Source organism: Sander vitreus, chromosome 2, assembly GCF_031162955.1.
Source record: "Sander vitreus isolate 19-12246 chromosome 2, sanVit1, whole genome shotgun sequence".
NCBI classification, from domain to species: domain Eukaryota; kingdom Metazoa; phylum Chordata; class Actinopteri; order Perciformes; family Percidae; genus Sander; species Sander vitreus.
In genome coordinates, this window is record NC_135856.1 from 10972697 (window position 1) to 10992071 (window position 19375).

Here is a 19375-nt window from a genome sequence, read left to right on the forward strand (position 1 = left end):
ATAGGTGTGTGATTTATTAGTAGTATTATTAGTTAAAGGTGCTGTAGGTAGGATTGTGAAGATCCAGGACTTAGCCAAAGAATTTGAACATCGACAACTGCTCAGTCCCTCCCCCCCCTTTATGCTAAAGCCCAAACAGTCTCCTAAGCCCCTCCCCCCACAAGCTGCTTTGTTTGAGATTCAAATGTAAGATTTGAATAAGAAAATACTTTCTTATATCTCTTTAACTCGCTCTCTGTTTTGGTTCATTACATTTTGCAAAAGAAAAAACTATAAAATGGCAAAGATGACCTCTGAACTTGTGGATAGAGAACCTGTAACAAGAAGAAGTCAAGGACGACCGTGACATTAGTGTATCATCCAATAATAATGCGCTTTTGCATAGCAACTGAGTAGTTTTATTCAACTTCATCACCATTGTTACCACATCCATATAGAAAAAATATCAACACTTTAATCCACCATTTGAATGGCCAGTCAAAACCGATACATCATACAGACACAATATATTACAATAAATGTGAGTGGTGAGCGCCATAAGAACACGGAGAACAGTTAATTTAAGATTATTGCTTGATTTCAAACTTCATCTCTTTATTAGAGCCGTCCCTCTAACTGTGAGTATAGACAGTGGGTGATACTTTACAAGAAATTCAACATCGTTCAATTTGTTCCATGTGTCTGCACATTCATTCATGTAATAGAGAAAATATAAGTTAATAGTCATTTGTATGAGTGAAGAGGTCTGTCGCCTGCTGTTTTTGAACCGCCTGTTCATCAATGCTTATTGTTATGAAGCTTTGTTTTTGCAGCATTAAATATGCTTGTTCAAATCAGTCTACAAGATCTTAAAACGGCAAAGTCCACCTTTTGATGCCTTCCTGTACACGTTTAATAAAATAAAACATTTCACAAGAAAAGGTGGTTTGGGGTTAGCTATCCTCAAGACATTGCCCTTTGCACCCCACCCCACTCTCTTTAGGGCCCAGAAGCCCCGTCCACTCTGGCTGGAGCAGAATGACTGTAGAAGAACTCCAGGCAGCAGGGGAAATGTTATGTCCACTTTAGATCACATTGTCAAACATGTGCATGGACTGCATGATGCTTTCATCCTGGATGGAGAAACAAGGTTAAAGATGGAAATGGAGGTTTTGTAAGTCATTAAATGTGCATTTGGTATGGTTGTAAAAAAAAATGATGCAGAAAACCTTTTGGCATGTATCCAAGAACTCCTCGATGGTGACCACTCCGTCATTGTTCTTGTCCATTTTCTGGAAAATGCAACACACAGGCAGAGATGTTAACTTAAAGATACCCTGTGGAGTCTGCTTGCCGCGTTAACACCAACGACTGAAGATCAGTAGCCTCGTGAGACCGTCCTGATCTCGCGAGCTCCAGTTTTCCACTCGCAGATCAGTCTGGCATCTTGAGACAGAGAAAATTTGGAGCCGTTCGCCAAACGACCGACCAATCAGCGTTGGTTTTGAGGCGGGTTTAGGTGTGACGCAGCGGGAAGCGACTGTTCGGCTTCCACGGATGAGATGAGCGTAGCTATCGCGCAAGTTTTATCTGAATTAGAAAGTATTCCTTCATTGAAAGAAGAGCAAAAAACGGCACTGGAGGCTTTTCTCGGAGGAAAAGATGTTTTTGCTCTTCTCCCGACTGGTTTCGGCAAGAGTTTGATATTACGTTGATCTGATTGGTTGATTTGGCCCGTCTATAGGTGGTGATAGACAGATGGTTTATCCAATCAGCTAACCAGTATTTTCGCCCCTTCCCAAAAGTTCTCCAACGGAAAGTTCCCAGATGGAAATGCCGAGCAAATGCGAAGCAATCCATCTGGCGGAGTCAGGTTAGAAGATCAGTGGAGCGGCCTGAAACTTAGCATCGCCACACACTCGTGTGCATGCATATGCGTCCTTGTGCATGTGCAAGACATACAAATAAATCAGGGATCTGCTCATTGAAATGTTTCTCCATAGCGCCACCTGTGGTCTAAAACCCTACAGGGTACCTTTAAGAATCTCAAAAAAACATACAGAGAAGAACAAATAAACCAGAGTGTTTTAGTTCTTCATTTTCCATCTACAGCGTATGTCCTGTCCTCTAGTTAAATGACTAAATACGAATAGTGCACAAAACATGTAACAGTACATTATGAGCGATTGATGCTTCAACTGAGTAATTCTGGTGAGATATAAAACAGTAATAACCTTTATTTACAGTACATACAAACTGTGTAAAAGCACAATTTAAAGTTAAAATAGGTTTTAAAGTGAATTTCAATCAATCAAATCAAACAAGCAGGGCATTTGTTTTGAACAGCTTCTTTGACTCATGTTGAGTTTAGTGTTGGGAGATGTGGAGCGTTTTGGTTTATTGTTTTGTGTGTTTTACCTGGAAGAAGTTGTCAACATGCTCTTTGGGAGCATTATCCCTCATGCAGGGATCGGTATATTTTCCCATCATGTCATAAATGGAGTCCATGATGTTTGTCATCTCCTGGACAGAAAGACAGACGGGAGGGAAAAGAAATCAGAACGAATCAAGAGCCACCAAGAGCTGCCGACGTAAACACAAGACAGACAGAAAGAGAGAACGATTGAAATACCTCTCTGGTGATGCAGCCGTCTTTGTTAAGATCGTACAGATTAAAGGCCCAGTTGAGTTTATCAGTAATGGAACCTTTTAAGATGATGGACAGACTTACGACAAAGTCCTAGGGCAAAAAGAAGAAAACCTGAGCCATGATTGAGATCAGGAATGTGATAGTGGCATCAGGAGTGAGTCAAAAGGTAAAGATGAAAGCAAGAGGAGCAAGGTACTAAAAGAGGGAAGAGGAATATTCACATTTTTATAATTCAAACTTGTGTGTGTGTCCTGGCCAAGACAATCTATATGAAAAATGTATCGTATTTGAATGATTGAAAGAGTTATTATACCTAAAAAAAACAGATGGTAGTCTAGAGTAGCAAAAAAGAACAAGTAATAGCTTTACGATAAAACAACAGAATAAAAGTAGGAGCATTCTTTGAAGAGTCTTTGTGCTGTTTGTCTATTAAAAGTACAGAGGTGCCACTACGGAGCAGAAAGGAAGAAAACACAGAAGTGAAGAAAATTAAGGAGGAAAGAAACATTTGGCTGGACAGCAGAGAGTGACGGGATGGAAAAGTCACCTCAAAGCTGACCGATCCATTGTTGTGGATGTCAAAAGCTTCAAACAGGAAATGTGCATACATACTTGAATCTGGAGGAAAGAGGAAATAAGTCAGCAAGGTTTCGAGATTGTGAAATGATGCTTAGATAATCCTAAAGCCTGTGGTTTTATATCACCATTTGTGAACGTGAACAGATTTGTAGTTATAAAAACATTTAATAATGTCTAAATAAAATGTGTGCAGAAATTGAATCAACAGTGAAACACAAAGGCTGAGAAAAATAGCTGCTTTGGGAAACATGTGACTACAGATTTAAAGTAGAAAGCTGTGAGTTCAACTCAGCACCCAAAGCCCACAAATGACAATGAACTTACATACACATTTAATTAAAAGGTGTATATTTTGGTCCTGCTTTTGGCTGTAAAAGCAGGGTCAAAGCTGAACTGTGGAGAATTTCACAGTTCTTTGTAGTCCATTTTTTCCTATAACTATAAATCTTTTCTACACATTCACAAACCTGAATTTGTGATTTTTTTTTTTCCTAAAAAGGGGACAAAGAGTTGTAAACTATACATAGGCTTTAAAATGATTTATAAACATTGGACCACAGATTGACAGTCTTAGCAAAGACGAATGCAGATGATGAGCACAGCTTAAAGCAGAGAGTATGAACTGAAACAGGAAGATGGAAGATTTACGATTATTCCCTTATCAATCTCTTACTGGTCCCTATTTGGACTCTTGATATTTTAATACCAGAAAAATGCTGGTAAAATGTCGGCAAACTAAATGTTAAATAAGGGTTCAAAATGTGAGTTGATGAGGAGGATCTGACTGACCTCCTTGAGGGAAGAACTTGGAGTAGATGCTTTTAAAAGTCTCTTCATCCACAACACCGCGGGGACACTCCTGTGGAAATGAAAAACACACACAGGCTTTCTCATGCATATATATATATATATATATATATATATATATATATATATATTCAAAAAGGATATACACGAGTATTAAAAAAAAGAGTGCATAAATCAAACATTGACAGGAATCTTTGACTGACATTTTTGAATCCCCGGTAGAGGACCTGCAGCTCTTTCTTGGTGAAGTTGGTCTGATGTACGAGATGGTCGAGCCTCTGCGGTCGGTAACGTACCGTCGACAGCTCACCATCATCGGTTATATTACCTGCACGTAGGGATGGAGAGAGTTACTCCCTAAGATACACCAAAGTGTACATGAAGCACCTTGCCCAGAGGAAAAAGGTGGTGAAAATAAAGAAAGTAAGAAAAGCAAGAGTGAAAAAAATGATCTCAGTGACTAAATTCATATGAAGGGGAATCGGAGTGATGATGGACTGTGTGTTCTGATACTTGCTTTGAGTAATTGAAGAGCTGGAGCTAGAGCGACAGCAGGGGAGAAGTTTGAGGAACCTCTGCTTTAAGGTCTTTTTATTGGGTTTGGATGGTGGATTACCTGGAAACAACCAATCACAGCAGAGATTAGAGGCAAACCACTGGCCAAACCACACTCAAGTACTTTGAATCAATTTCCCATGCAACTTAGTGCGCACAGATGAGTTTGCTGATCTGGCTTTGAACCAGTGTGACCCATCAGATCAAAGCTGTTTGGAGAGCGTCCAGCATGTAATGGCTGAGTGAAATGACATATGACTGAAGTCTGAGATCTGAGATGCAGAAGATCTGAATGGCCAATATTACTCTTTGTTTACAGATAGGCTATATTATAGAAAGAAGATCCTTCAACTACAATATCTGACCTGGCCACTAATAAATACATTGAGTTTAGTTTGATAAAATTATTTAAAATGAATTTGACACCGCCAGCTTCTCTAATGCAAATAATGTGGTAATGTTTTAGCTCAATGCTAATGCAAGCAAGCTAACATGCTCACAATGACAATGCTAACATTCCAATGTTTAGGTATGGGGCAGGGTGTATAGCTACAGACACAGCACCCCAGCTTCCCTCTGCTTCTCCTCATAGTCATCAGATCTACCTATCATATAATCAATAATATAGTGAGAGTAGAGGGAGGCAGGAAGTACAGCCCGTTCCGGCAGGGGAGAGTTCAAGCCCGACCCGGCATCTCTCTTTAGCCTGCCTCTCTTAGTTATGCTATTATAATTCTAGACTGCTGGGGAATTTCCTTCCTCCCTATGACACAATGAGATGCTCTTTCATCTCTCTTTTCATTTGTTCCTTTTATGTGCATTCTTCTCCCAGAAATGCTTGTTACTAACCTAGCTCTGGGGAGTTTACTCCCCGGAGTCCTTATGTTTCTTCTTCACCCAGAATATCGCCTTGGATTAGGGTGGCACCAAGACCTGGGTCTTGGGTGCAGCTGTCGCTAGGGACCTGCTACACCCTGCTACGCTCTGCGATTCCCTGCAGTGTCCGGCTGCGTCCTGCTGCGTCCTACCGCGTCCACCCATGCTGTCCTGTGCCACATTACACCCCGTAACGCCCTGCTGTGCCCTACTATGACATGAACTACTACGACTACCATTGTAGTCACTGTTCCATTATCTTTATTGTGACTATTACTACCACTGTTCATCACACCCCCAACAGGCACCGTCAGACACCGCCTACCAAGAGTCTGGGTTTGTCTGAGGTTTCTTCCCGAAAGGGAGTTTTTCCTCGCCACTGTCGCAATAGCTACCGCTAATGCTTGCTCTTGAGGGAATTATTGTAATTGTTGGGTCTTTGTAAATTACAGAGTGTGGTCTAGTCCTACTCTATCTGTAAAGTGTCTCGAGATAACTCTTGTTATGATTTGATACAATAAATAAAACTGAATTGAATTGAATTGAATTGTATAATGTTAACCATGTTCAACATCTTGGTTTGGCGTGTTAGCATGCTAAAATGTGCTAATTAGCACTAAACACAACATACAGCTGAGGCTGAAAGTTGACCCATGGAGCAGCGTTAACCCCCATAACACACCATTTTTCGTTACTTTCTGTATTATATTGAACTTTCACAGAGCTAAACATTCAAACCCATGACTCTATGTTTTTATGGCTGTATCATTCAATCAAATAAAAATAATATTTATTGAGCATTATGTTATGCAGATTTTCTCAAAATGTTGGCAGACATTGGTATCTTTGGGAACTTTCTAAAATAAAGTTCTGTACATTTAAACCAAGTTTGGCTGCACAGCATGAGTTTCTAATGACTGGTTAAGTAAAGCGTTGAGATGAAATGAGAAAGATGGGTAGCAGTGACAAGGACAGGAGAAACACACACACACACAAACACACACACACACACACACACACACACACACACACACACACACACACACACACACACACACACACACACACACACACACACACACACACACACTACTCCTTGCTGTAATAATATAGAGACTGGACACCCACCATCATGGTCCAAAAACACCACAGCACAACACCACAACAGGAGTCTCAGCCCCACACCTGCAACCTTCTCTCTGTCTCTGTCTGTGACCAACACAAGCAGACACATCTTTTCAAACTGTTATTTCAACAATCATAAAACTGAATATAGGTGATTCAATTCCACTTAAATGAATGTGTCATATTCAACGGGAACACATCAGGACTCAATTATCAATGATTAACTAATTAATATGTTCACACTCTCGATAACTTTAAGCTCCAGCCCTGTTTTGCTTTCTTCTTATCTTTGTCTGTTGTCCTTCTTCACTTTTTGTAATCAGTCGTTCTCTCTAAATGTTGTCAACTGATAACTTGCTCCAAAGCTGCATGTGAATCAATCAATAATCCTGATCTAATGGATTACAATCATCTTGATTAAGCTGATTATTGAACAAAGCAATTGCATGTCTTCCTTATCCCATCCTGGCTCAACTCCTCCCTCCTCCTGTACAGTCAAACTTCTATCATCTTCATCCATCTTCATCCTTCTATTCTGAAGCTTTGCCTGCTTCTAAATTCTCTTTGTGTTCTGTTTAAAGGTCTCACTTTTTGTGTTTCTGTTGCTATAGGCATCTTATTTTGTAGTCTCTTTCATCCAAAGTCAGTCACAGATACTTTAAATCGACCCAAGTACAAAGAGACACTGTAGACTTGAGGCGCTGGACAGCAGCAACTATGCTGACACAACTTTTGCATCTCCAGACCGTAATGTGTTATTTCCTGCCACTAGAGGGCAGCGTTGAACTACATTCACATTATACTCAACTGTTTAAGGCCTCAAAGTCAGAGAAATGATTATAAACAAGCTATTTATATATGATATAAAGAATTGATGATACAGCTCCACTCCCACTGCTATCCAGAGAGAAAACCTGTGGACTTGATTTTCTAACAGTGTAGCTCATAAATGAATGAAACCTAACTGTGATGGAAATACAGATACAGGTGAATGAACAGTGGTGGAAGAATGTATAAAACCTGTAAGACTTTCATTTAAGTCAAATAAGATGCTGGCACTGAAACATCTCACAGGTAAAAGGTGAGACAGGTGCGCACGTCTCTAAAATCTTGAATGATCTCAGAAACAGCAGTGTTAAAAAACAGGCGCATCTTACAACTGCATTGTCACAAGTGATAACTTCCACTATAAGTAAATTAATAAAGATGACACCATGTTGTGCATTAGCCATCTCAAGCACGTTTCAAATCAGACTTATTTCCAAGATCTAGGAAACGGTGACGTGTTCAATAACAGTCATACAGCAGCAGCAGCAGCAGTACAGGTTGAAACATAGAGTGAAACCGACAGTCACACCTGAGAAATATCTGGAATAACAAAATAATCCTGTTGAACAGCTGCACTGCAGCAACACAGGGATTAAATGTTTTGCTCAAGGGCATATCAGAAACATTCACTAAAGAACTTCTCACTTACTCCTTCATCTTATATGACAGGGAAAAAATAAATTCTAATCTAACGCCGGTGTGCGTACAGCTTCTGTAAATAAGCATAAATTATTCATTTGATTTCATTTTGTGGGAACAAACCAGTTGTTGTCCTGCCTTTATGCAGGATATGTCAATCAAACTATCAAATACAGCAGCTGCACAACTATGGACAAACAAACAAAGCTTTACAGGTCCTCTCTCTGTCACACACACACACACACACACACACACACACACACACACACACACACAGAGCCATGAGGATGATACAAACATCTCAGCTTTTTTATGCAGAAAAATACTGCAGAACCATTTTGCAGGAAGACAGAGACAACAACAAAAGTTCCCTGCTGTTTCCTGTCTTACTAGATTATATTTTTTTAGATGTGACAGAGTGCAGGGCAGATATTATATATATATATTTTTATTTATTGAAATGCTTTCTAAGGGCAGCTGTTTGATGTGACTTATTTGCACAGTAATCCAACAAAAACAGAGCAGGAGGATGTTCTCAAAGAGACAACACAGCTTATTGATGTCTAGCTCAGCTGAAGAATTATTCCAGCTGTTATATAAGATCATCAGCTGGACAGAATGTAATGCCACTCACTGTTCCCCAATATAAAGGATTTTGTTCATACTATTCGCAATGTTACAATATGAGCAAACGTAACGTACTTGTTTGATTGAAGTCTGTGTGGCAGCTTGTTGCAGTACGTAACCTTTACACTGTCCCACGGCACAAACTGTTCATTGAATATTGCTCGGAGACGGTTCCGATCAAACTATCAGTGATTCCACGCCAGTACAGGTGCTTTATAGACAATGGCATAGGGCGTTTTTATCTGCACCTTTTATCCACTGGTGCAAAACACTCTAAGATAAAAATACTTAAACTGTGGATGGAGAAAAAAGTGAGAGAAATAAAGAAATTCATTAAAAGGAGGGCTGAGAGACTTTGAAGAGGAGTCATCACCTCTTTTGGTACACATTTAAAACAAGTTATACTTATAAAGGAATTAAAAGTTGTTTATTGAGAGCTTTGTTAAGTCAGTGGTTCTCAAAGTGGGTTCCAGGGGGTCCACAACAAAAAAGGGGAATCATTTATTTTCACTATAATTTCATCCACAAGTAAAACAATGACCGATTGTATGACTATTTTGCTCATGAGTTTCATTCACTTTCTGTAATTAAACATCGAAAACCAAAAATTCTATCAGGTAGGGGACCCTGGGACAAAGTCTTATCAGATGGGGGTCTAATTTGTGTCAGTTTAGGGATCCTTGATGTGAAAAAGTTTGAGAACCACTGTGTTAAGTCCTTCAGCAGATTTACTGTAGACCATCGTTGCATTTCAGTCCATGTGGAGGGTATAATCAGTCAGAATATTTGCTGAAATCTCAAACCCTCAAACTTCCAAAGTGGCCTGATCAATGGGCTTTTAATCAGGCAAGTTTCTAGCAAAAATTTAGATTTGGAGGATACATTTAATCACAGTGGAAGGATTAAAGCCTCCCAAAGTGACAGCTGCATGTATGTATTTCATGCATAATGAGTGTTTGTTCTTGGTTTTCTTAGAAAAATAAAAAAAAAGACCTATTAGTAAGATGAAAAGAGAAACTAGACCTCAGTGTCCTCTATGGACCTATAACCAAACTTTCTTCCCAGAAGTTAATTCTCCTTCCTGATATTAGCTAGAAAGAAAAGGCAAGCATCTGCTGGCATTAATAATTGAAGAAGGAAACATAAATGTAATAGTGAATGATTTATTAACTATGATATAATTGGTTAACAAAAAACATATAAATGCTCATCAATGCATAAGCCAAATGATTTTATTATGACCCTAAACCTGAACACCTCGTTCCCTGGAAGCATTTGTGCTTATACTTGGGAGAGCGTGGCAGCTTCAGTAGGGTCATGCAGCGCTCAGTGAATGTTTGTAACATAATGTTACCCGGGCAACAGCCTCTGTGCTTACCATAATCCTCAGAAAGGACACAGTTCAGATTATAGACGTCTCATACAAACCACACACTGTTAAATTCACACACTCTTTTACTTCTACTGACATCATGACCCCTTAGTGATTGTCATATATATACATATCAATTCTTTTGACCTCATGTGTCCTCGTACCGAGGCACAAGTCCACCAGCACTGATTATTTGTTGCACAACATTGATTTTGATTTACTCTTCATCAGTCCAGCCAATTCAATCTGGCACCTGACATGAAATCTATTTGGCTCTGAGGGGCTTTTATGTTGAAGTCCACCATGTAACTAAGTTATATAAATGCAATATTGATGTTATCAGTGTGGGGATCAGGGGGAACTAAATCCCTTGAGCACTCTACAAAAATGTCATGAATGAAAATCTATGAAAATGTTATCCCCTTTCTCATGCAAACACACACACAGTCATAAATGCAGGTGCACTAGAGATGATTCTACAATATGTAAAAGTGGAGACTGTCACAACACTGAAGACAATATTAGTTTAAAAATTCCATTAACCGAGACAAGAGATTCAATGCTTATCCCCAAATTAGGACATGAATCTTAAAGGAATACACTGTAAAAAAAAAAAAAAAAAGTATAATGTATGTTTTTTTACCTTTATTTATCCAGGTAAGTCGATTGAGAACAATTTCTTTCATTTGCAACGACGACCTGTCGCATTCACACAGTTCCACATTCATACCTGGAAGCTGCCCAGTACAACCACAGTCTGATCTGTTGGCCACTGAGCAGCTCCACTGGAGCGGTTGGGGTTAAGGGCCTTGCTCAAGGGCACCTCTGTGGTGGTAATGAGGGAGGGACAAGCGCTGCTCTTTCACTTTCCCTCACCCAGATTTTATCCTGTCGGACTGCATATGTATGTCCTGGCAGAAAATTACCAGTACCTTTTCCGTTTAGTTTACGGACATTTCTGTTAATCCAAAAACAGAAAATTCTCTAAACTTAAAGTATATCCTCTGTAACTTTAATGGACATTTCTGTTAATCCAAAAAAATAAAAATACAGAAAAAACCTGTGAAAAATCATAACAGAAAATTCCTTTATATTAACACAGTATATAAGCACAGTCGTACCTCGCTTTCTTGTCAAGTGTTAGATGAAAAGATTGATACCACTTTAATGTCTGTACAGTAGGCCTAAATATGAAGCTACAACCAGCAACCCGTTAGCTTAGCTTAGCACAAAGACTGAAAACGGAGGGGAACAGCTAGCCTGGCTCTGTCTAAAGGTAATACATCAAATCCACCTACCAGCACCTCTTAAATTCACATTATATCTTGTTTGTTCGACCCACACAAAAAACCTTGGTGTAAAAACAAGTCGTTGCATTGTTACAGGGGGTTATGGTGAGAGTACTAACTGCTCGTTGCCAACCAACTGCTTCTGGACAAGAAAAAAGTCCGGCACATAACCCGAGGTTAACAACGTTTTGTTTTTAGTCTTTGGTTTTTGTACGGATCAAAGAAACAAGAGCCAGAATGGCTGATTCCAGTTTCCAGTCTTTAATGCTAAGCTAAGCTAACAGGCAGTGTAGCTTCGTATTTATTGTGCAGACATGACATCTTATTCTCACCATAAAAGAAAATAAGTGTATTTCCCAAAGTTCTGAGCTATTGCTTTAAAAAAAAGTCTTCATGATTCAGCTGCACCTCAGTAGCAGCAGTCAGTCAGGGTTACTGTGACATGTAAAGTGTAGTGTAGAAAGTGACAACTTGAAAAGGATCCAGTATCTATAATGTATGAACAGTCAGGAGAACAGCTGCACATAAACACATTTTTCCTGCTCAGTTTTAGATATAGCTGATAAATAATGTAAATGCATTTTAACAGACTTTTCCCATAAGCAGTTGTTGTTGCTTCCTCAAACATCAGCTGGATGTCAATATGGTCAACATGACTGTTGGGTGCTTATTTGACAGATACAATAGAGTTGAACACTAAAGGCTGCAGTTTTGTGCCTCAAGCACCACCTTTAATAAAAAAAAAGGCCTGTTTGTGTGATCCTGAATGCCCCCTAAAGCCTCTGAGTTCATGCACCTGTTCACTGTTTGGTTAACCTTGCGCTAAATGGATATCACACTGGCCAATACTGTAAGTAAACTTTCATCTTTATGCTACATGGGCCTACTATATTAAATACAGTGGTTTAGAAAGATCATGCAAGCTAAATGGGAACAACACTGCCACTCTTGAGTTATTTTTACACATTTATTTTTAAAGGAAAAGACTATTTTGGGAAGTTGTCACAAGAAAGACATCATCATGTGTGCACGTGCGCAAGCGTGTGTGTGTGTGTGTGTGTGTGTGTGTGTGTGTGTGTGTGTGTGTGTGTGTGAGAGAGAGAGAGAGAGAGAGAGAGAGAGATAGTGCACTCACGAGGAAAATAAAAGACGGAAAAGTCTAACAAACGGATGTTATTAGACCAGAAACATACGCACTCACAAGTAATTTTAGATGACAAGAAACGGACGAGTCTCCTTTTTTCTTAAATCGTTTCTGTTCTGTTTTCTCTCCACTTTAAGACTTATCAATGTGTTTATCTGAGCGACGGTATGCCTATGTTTACACCACCAGAGGATACTAGTGATGTTCATCTGTGTGACCTTTGGTCATAATATGAAGTTGTTCTCACATTTTTTGTAAAGCACATTAAGCTTTCCGTTTTGTTTTCTCTTTCATTTGAGAGAGGGCATTTACCACTGCAATATCAGTTGTCACCACAGCGCATTTGGTCGTTTGCGCAGCATTTTTAGAGCATTGCATGACAAACATGTCATTACAACATGACTAATCAAATCATTGTTACAATCCAATAATCATTTAGTCTTTTAAATGTCAGAAAATAATTAAAATGGTCCATCACATTTTAACCCAAAGATACTCAATTTACAATGAAAAAGGAAGTAAACACTCATATTTTACAAGCTGGCACCAGATATTATTTGGTTTGATTTTTCTTGATAAATGTCTTCAACACTAAATCGACTATTCATGTCAGCATTATTATCAAAGATCAAAAAGGAGTAACAAAACACATGTTTTCGGACTAATGCTACACCTATTATGTTACAGAATAGCATGAATGGCATTACTGGACCATCCCTTTGCTTCACTTACAGACTGAAGTTATTTGTGACCGATGTTATTCAAACAGCCATGTGGAGATGTTGGCTTTATATCCAACACTTATATTTAAATGTATATCTGCTTATTTTCCTGTTGACCTGACCTGCATGATGATGATGATGATGATGACTTGTGGGTGATACAACCAGGGGCGTTGGACTGGGGGGGGACTGAGTACCCAGGACCCTCATGTGAGGAGGGCCCAAAAAGACTAGAATGAACAGCTGTGGATGCGGGGAGGAGCCAATAGAAAATGCCTTTCTACAGGGCTCAGAATTTTGTGCTACACCCTGCCTGGATACAACCAGGCTGGGTTTTTTTTAGGAATATTTGTACATATTCTTTTATATGTAGGCTATAACAGTGAGCAGGCTAAAGCAATGATGTTTATTATTAAATAATAATTCACTAAGTAATTTTAATGGCTGCTCAATTGTCCCATTCACACACACTGAACTGTGGCTGGTTTGCAGCAGCTGGTGACAGATGATGAAAAAGGATTATGGGGTTTAAAATACTCACTCAGTGCTTTTTTGACAGAGCTAAGTCCTGAATACTATTTATTTAAAAGGACCCTAAGTCGTCTACTGTAGACTATGCGGCAGTTTACTGTTTAGAAAACCCAAAGCAAACTTTCATGAGCTCAGAGTCACTGGAAATATCAGCCAGGTCGGCAAACAACAGTAGCCTAAATCAAGCAATTGTTCAGTTTCCCATATTTAAAAAGAGATAACAAAGACTGATACCTGTAAGTGGGTCGTAAGACCTGTCCAGCTCTCTTGAGTCAGACAAACTCTGGTCCTGACTCCTGGATTTCATGTTTTGCTTCAGTTCTTACCAGACCACCGCGCTGGACCTGCAGGATCTGTGCGCGCGTCGGAGCCGCAGCTCATCTACGACTTCATTCCATGTCACTTTTCTGCAAGCATCAGCTTGTGTGTGTAGGGGTGCTGCAAACTGGTCGCATGCAAAAGCTCGTGTCTCTCTATCCAAATGTCCTGCTCCCGCTCATCAGCGCGCGCGCTCACATCCACGCAGAGTCCGCGGTCACTTTGAGGCTTCCGTGGGTTTAAGGTTCAGATGTAATGCTGATCCACAGCAGACAGCTGATGACTTTACTTTGGTTGTCCAAAAATATCCAAAAATGAAAAAGAGTACGTCTGCTGTCAGCTGGAGCATCTGCATCTGTCCGAGCTGAGAGAGAGAGAGAGAGAGAGAGAGAGAGAGAGAGAGAGAGCATTACATCTAAAGAGTGATGAAGGCAGGCAGACAGACAGAAGGACGGACGGACGGACGGACGGACAGGCAGGCAGACAGGCAGGCAGTCAGACAGACAGACAGACAGGCAGACAAGCAGACAGGCAGACAGGCAGTCAGACAGACAGACAGGCAGGCAGACAGGCAGACAGGCAGGCAAGCAGACAGATAGAGGGACGTGGGAGTGTATCTGCTGATCTATACTCTGATGGATGGTCTCACCTTGGCTCGGGACTTGAGCAGCTTTGGCTCGATCGGAAGAAGTAATACCTGCGGATCAATACCCTGTCAGCTCCTCGTCCTTGAGCTGGTAGAGTAGAGTTAACGAATGACTCACTCATATTTCAGATAAATGCAAGCACCAAGGTCGTCATTCGAGAAAAAACATTTGAATATTTGATCCATAAATACACAACATAAGCTGGGTGGAGACATAGGAGGCCACAAGCAGATTTTTGGGATAAACTTCAAGATTTCCACAGCTTTGTTTCCCATCACTAACTTCTATTTCAACCCTCTAACATGTAAGACTTTGAGCCTTTCTGAAACATCATCAAAGCCATGGCTCAATGATGCCACCTGTGAGGCCAGGTGTGTGTTCAGGAGAGCTGAGCGCAGGTGGAACAAGGACAAGCTCCATGTATCATATGAAGTCCTTAAATGTGCTATATTAATAAAATGGATTGGATTGGATAAATGTAACATTTTCTTGGAAAGACATTAAGAAATACATGAAAATTATCAATAAATTAATTAGGACTGGTTGGTTGGTTGGTGGTTGGTTTAATATTTTCTTTTAGAAAAATGGAAAACCCACAAGCTGATATATCTTGAAAACTGGAAGCAGTCAAGCAAATTAGTGTTGCTCTTCCATAAAGTTGAGGGACTTATTACAAGAAACAGAATAATGTTGTTTTTTTTCAGCAAAGTTGAGGCTGTTGGGAGTGCCATTAGTCATGGCGATCCATTGTACAGATGATGACATTCTACTCATACATAATACAAAAGTTGCCCTCATAGTTCCGTTGGAAGAAAAGTCAGAAGATCACCAAAATCATTAGGATTTATCACCTGGGGACAATCAATGTGTATACAAAATATGTGACAATCCATCCAGTAGATGGATTGGTCACTGCTGGTCCTGCTGGTGGTGCTACAGGAAAGGTCAGGATATCACCAATGTCATCAGGATTCATCCTCTATACCCTTTCTGACTCGGCAGGGGAGGTTCTTTTTATAGTGATCGGTTAGTCGGGGTTGTGCTATTCACTCTTGACAATGGAGTTTAATGTTGATGAATTTGCAGTGTAACCGAGCTTTGATAAATGACATCCTTTTTTATATGTTGCGTCCTCCAATACCTTTTGAGCCTTGGTTTGTTTCTTTAATTGGAGGCCGTAACATATTTGGGGAATGTGGTGGACCGATTTGCCATCTGCTAGCATGGCTTAAAACCATTACACTGCTTTCTGTTCAAACTTCTCCAAGCTAAACATAAGATTACTCAAGTGAGTCAACTTTTTCATGCTTAAAAAATCTCCCCCAAAGCCACAGGAGGCATTATGCAGCTCTTTCACAGGATGAATAGTGCTTTCTATGATTAGTAAGTTGACTTTGACATGTAAAATCGGTGCCTTTAATCCCGCTTCAAAACCTAATATAAACCTTTTTGTTGCTCAGCTATTTCAAAGAACAAAATTCTATTGACTACATGTAGATTCCTATACAATACCACACAACCCAGGACATATTAACTATAAAAACCAACTATAAATAGTATTATTGTGTGCTTGCCTTGAGGTAACTCTCAAACCAACACACAGAACTCCGTTTGCCAAGAAAATAGTGCTTGTTGGGTGATAAACAGTGTGGTGAAGCTTTCTTAAAGACGGGCAGGCGAGTAAGTGAGGGATTATTATGTCCTCCATCAGAAGACTGATAGGGAGGAGAGAAAATATCAGCTGCTCAGAGGAAAGAGTGAGACAAAGAAAAAGGAAAGACAAGTCAGAACACCAAAAAAAGGCCTGTTGAAGTAAAATGAATCAAAGAGAAGGATAGTGGTGCATCTGAAAAGGAAAATAAGCAAAAGAAAAACAGAAGAAGACAGAGGCAACACACTGGAAAGGTATTTGAATATATATAATGTGCCTTGGGACGGTTAAATCTCGCAGTATTGATGGATCTCCCTTAGGGTTTTACAGAGAAGTAGAGCTGATAGATAACCGATAATAAGCTCTGATTGATGCCTGAAGTTATACACGGTGTGGAGCGGTGAAACAGGTGACGAATAACACACATAAACACACACACACACACACACGCACACACACACACACACACACACACACTGACAGATACAGTAGAAGCACACGCAAACACTGGCTGTTCAGTGCTAAACAGAAGATCATAAGACATAGAAATAGTGCAACGTCTCTAGGTGTGTTTCTGCTGATGTGTCCCGCTGGAAAGAGGCAGTTTGAGTTCATTAATTTCCCCCTATTTTCTGCAGATACAGGTGAGGACACAGATAAAGAAATGAAGGGGTGAGGGGATAATGGATGGAGGGAGGGGGAGTTTAGGTGAGACAAAGCAGGCAATCTCTCCTCAAATGAAATTTTGATGAGAAGGCTGATATGCTTAAATGAAACATTATAAATACACTGCAGCATTAATGGCTTGTCACAGAAGAACGAAAGGGGTTTGCTCTGTTTGAGTGTCTAAACTGTCATCAGCATACACACACACACACACACACACACACACACACACACACACACACACACACACACACACACAAACACTGCACAGATTATGTCAGGGGTTTGATATACTGCCCAATCTGCAATATAGCCAACTAAATTAGAGGATTTGGTGGATTGAGACCCACCATATTAAAAAGACATTGCACAAAGTGATCTCCAGAAACCAGAAACACACTCTCTCCTCCACTCTCTCACACACAAAATCAAATATACACACTCACTCAGTCCACTTTCAATGCCACAGTGTTAGTCCCAAAAGCCCATTATTATCTCTGGAAATGAATCTTTGTTCTGCCATGATACTTGCATGTTCATTAGAGGCTTATCAGTGTAATTCTCTCCAGCAGTCGGTTGGTGAGAGATACAGAAGCACAAAAGCAAATACCAAGAAAAAAAGAGGGGAAAAAGGGGAAAAGAGTGAGGTTGTAATCATTCATGTTTATGGTCCCAATGCTGCTGCATTAAAGGCTCTGTATGTCGCAACCCATCAACTACAAATTAACCCTGTGAGGGCAAAGGACGCGCCAGAGCGTCCAATGATGTTTGGACAACAGACAACACTCCTATTCAAAAAGCTTTTTTAAAGAAATGCCAATAAACAAGGGCATGTTTTTCTCCCATCCCAGAATACTGTGTGGACTAGCCAGACCCTCCTCGTCAGCGCTGTGGAGGAAGGTCTGGCAATGCGAGACTACCTAAAGTGAAACTAGCTACCAGAAATCTGCATCCAGACCCCTCTAGTACATTATGACCTCTGTTTGTATCTTTTTTTCCCCTAAGATTATTTTTTTTGACTTTTCCACCTTTATTTGATAGGACAGCGTAGGTGAGAAAGGGACAGACATGCAGGAAATTGTCACAGGTTGGATTTGAACCCTGGACCTCTGTGTCGAGGTACAAACCTATAAGTATATGTGTGCCTGCTCTACCCACTGAGTCAACCTGGCCACCTCTGTTTGTATTTTTGAGCAACTTCTGACAAACAAAAGATTCAGTAGGTGTTGTTTGTTTGAGCCGGAGGGTGCAGACATCATTAGGGACGTAGCTGGAGAACAAAGTTTATCAGAGATATTGGCTAATTACCTTTACAACGGGGGGGCAGATGGAGGACAATGACAAGAGGAACAGAATAGTTCCTGTTTTCTCAGAGTGAAATCACCGGTTTAAGCAAACATGACCATAATCTTCCCATTCATTTACTTCTCAGACAAATATGGAATTCATTCATTTCAAATATTTTGTCACGGTGCATTTGCGGAATATTGATTCTTCTCTATGAACCCCTTTCCTCATTATTGCTCTGTGCTGCTGCCAGTCTGCTCACAAAACAAATTGAGCAAACAGACTGGTGTGTGTGTTGTGTGTGTGTGTGTGTGTGTGTCATTTTCACACTAAAAGTCTTGTTCACACAGTTTAATCGATCAGAGCTGAAACTTAGAAAATACACAACCACATTATGTGGTCATATGTCCAGACTGATTAGCATGTTGCGACCATGAACAAAATGTATCAGTGCATACAATCTGTAATCCTGATGTAATTAGGGTGTGTACTCACCGCTATTCTCACATTATCTCTCACAATCATCCCAGCTTGACTACAGACTTCTTTATAGAGGTTAACTAAGGGATGAAATAGTCCCCCTGGAATATGTTTGAGAAGGAGGCTTGTATATATTATGCAGGTATTGTGCAGGATAACTATCCTGCAGGAGTTTTTTTTTTTAGTTTTTTTTAGGATTACTGATTTTTAGTAAAACAGAATTTTTGTCAATGTAGATGTTGGTCAGAGCTGTGCTAAGAAATACATGAGGTCATCAAAGGCAATTTACCAATAATAACGATAATGGTGTAAATTGTCCCACAGTGAAAGCAAAATAGCTATGTGAGGGAGATACAGTATCAATCAAGCAGTCTGTCCACACACAAACAGTCATGAAAAGAGCTCTAATCAGGTAGATTGAGTGATAACAACCGTATGGGTGGACTATGACTGTGCAGGGGCTTTAATCTACCTAATTAAAACCCATTCATGCATGAATGGGTTTTAATTGACAACCTCCTTAGTGTTTTATTCCTCTTTAGGCATGACAATTACATTTGTATTTAATAAACCAATAAATAAAACATTAAAAGACTGTAAAAT

At 39.9% G+C, this 19375-nt stretch overlaps 1 protein-coding gene across 1 annotated transcript; it reads right to left on the bottom strand.

The window, feature by feature from the left end:
* Positions 1–315: 315 nt before the first annotated feature.
* On the bottom strand, positions 316–14399 carry LOC144534887 (A-type potassium channel modulatory protein KCNIP2-like). Its single transcript, XM_078276991.1, has 9 exons — positions 13958–14399; positions 4533–4631; positions 4219–4343; positions 3998–4067; positions 3177–3247; positions 2612–2719; positions 2398–2502; positions 1209–1271; positions 316–1112 (listed from the first exon to the last, which is right to left on the bottom strand). Exons 1-9 carry the CDS (start codon positions 14028–14030, stop codon positions 1065–1067), a joined length of 762 nt encoding a protein of 253 aa, XP_078133117.1. The 5' UTR covers positions 14031–14399; the 3' UTR covers positions 316–1064.
* Between the last annotated feature and the right edge of the window lie 4976 nt (positions 14400–19375).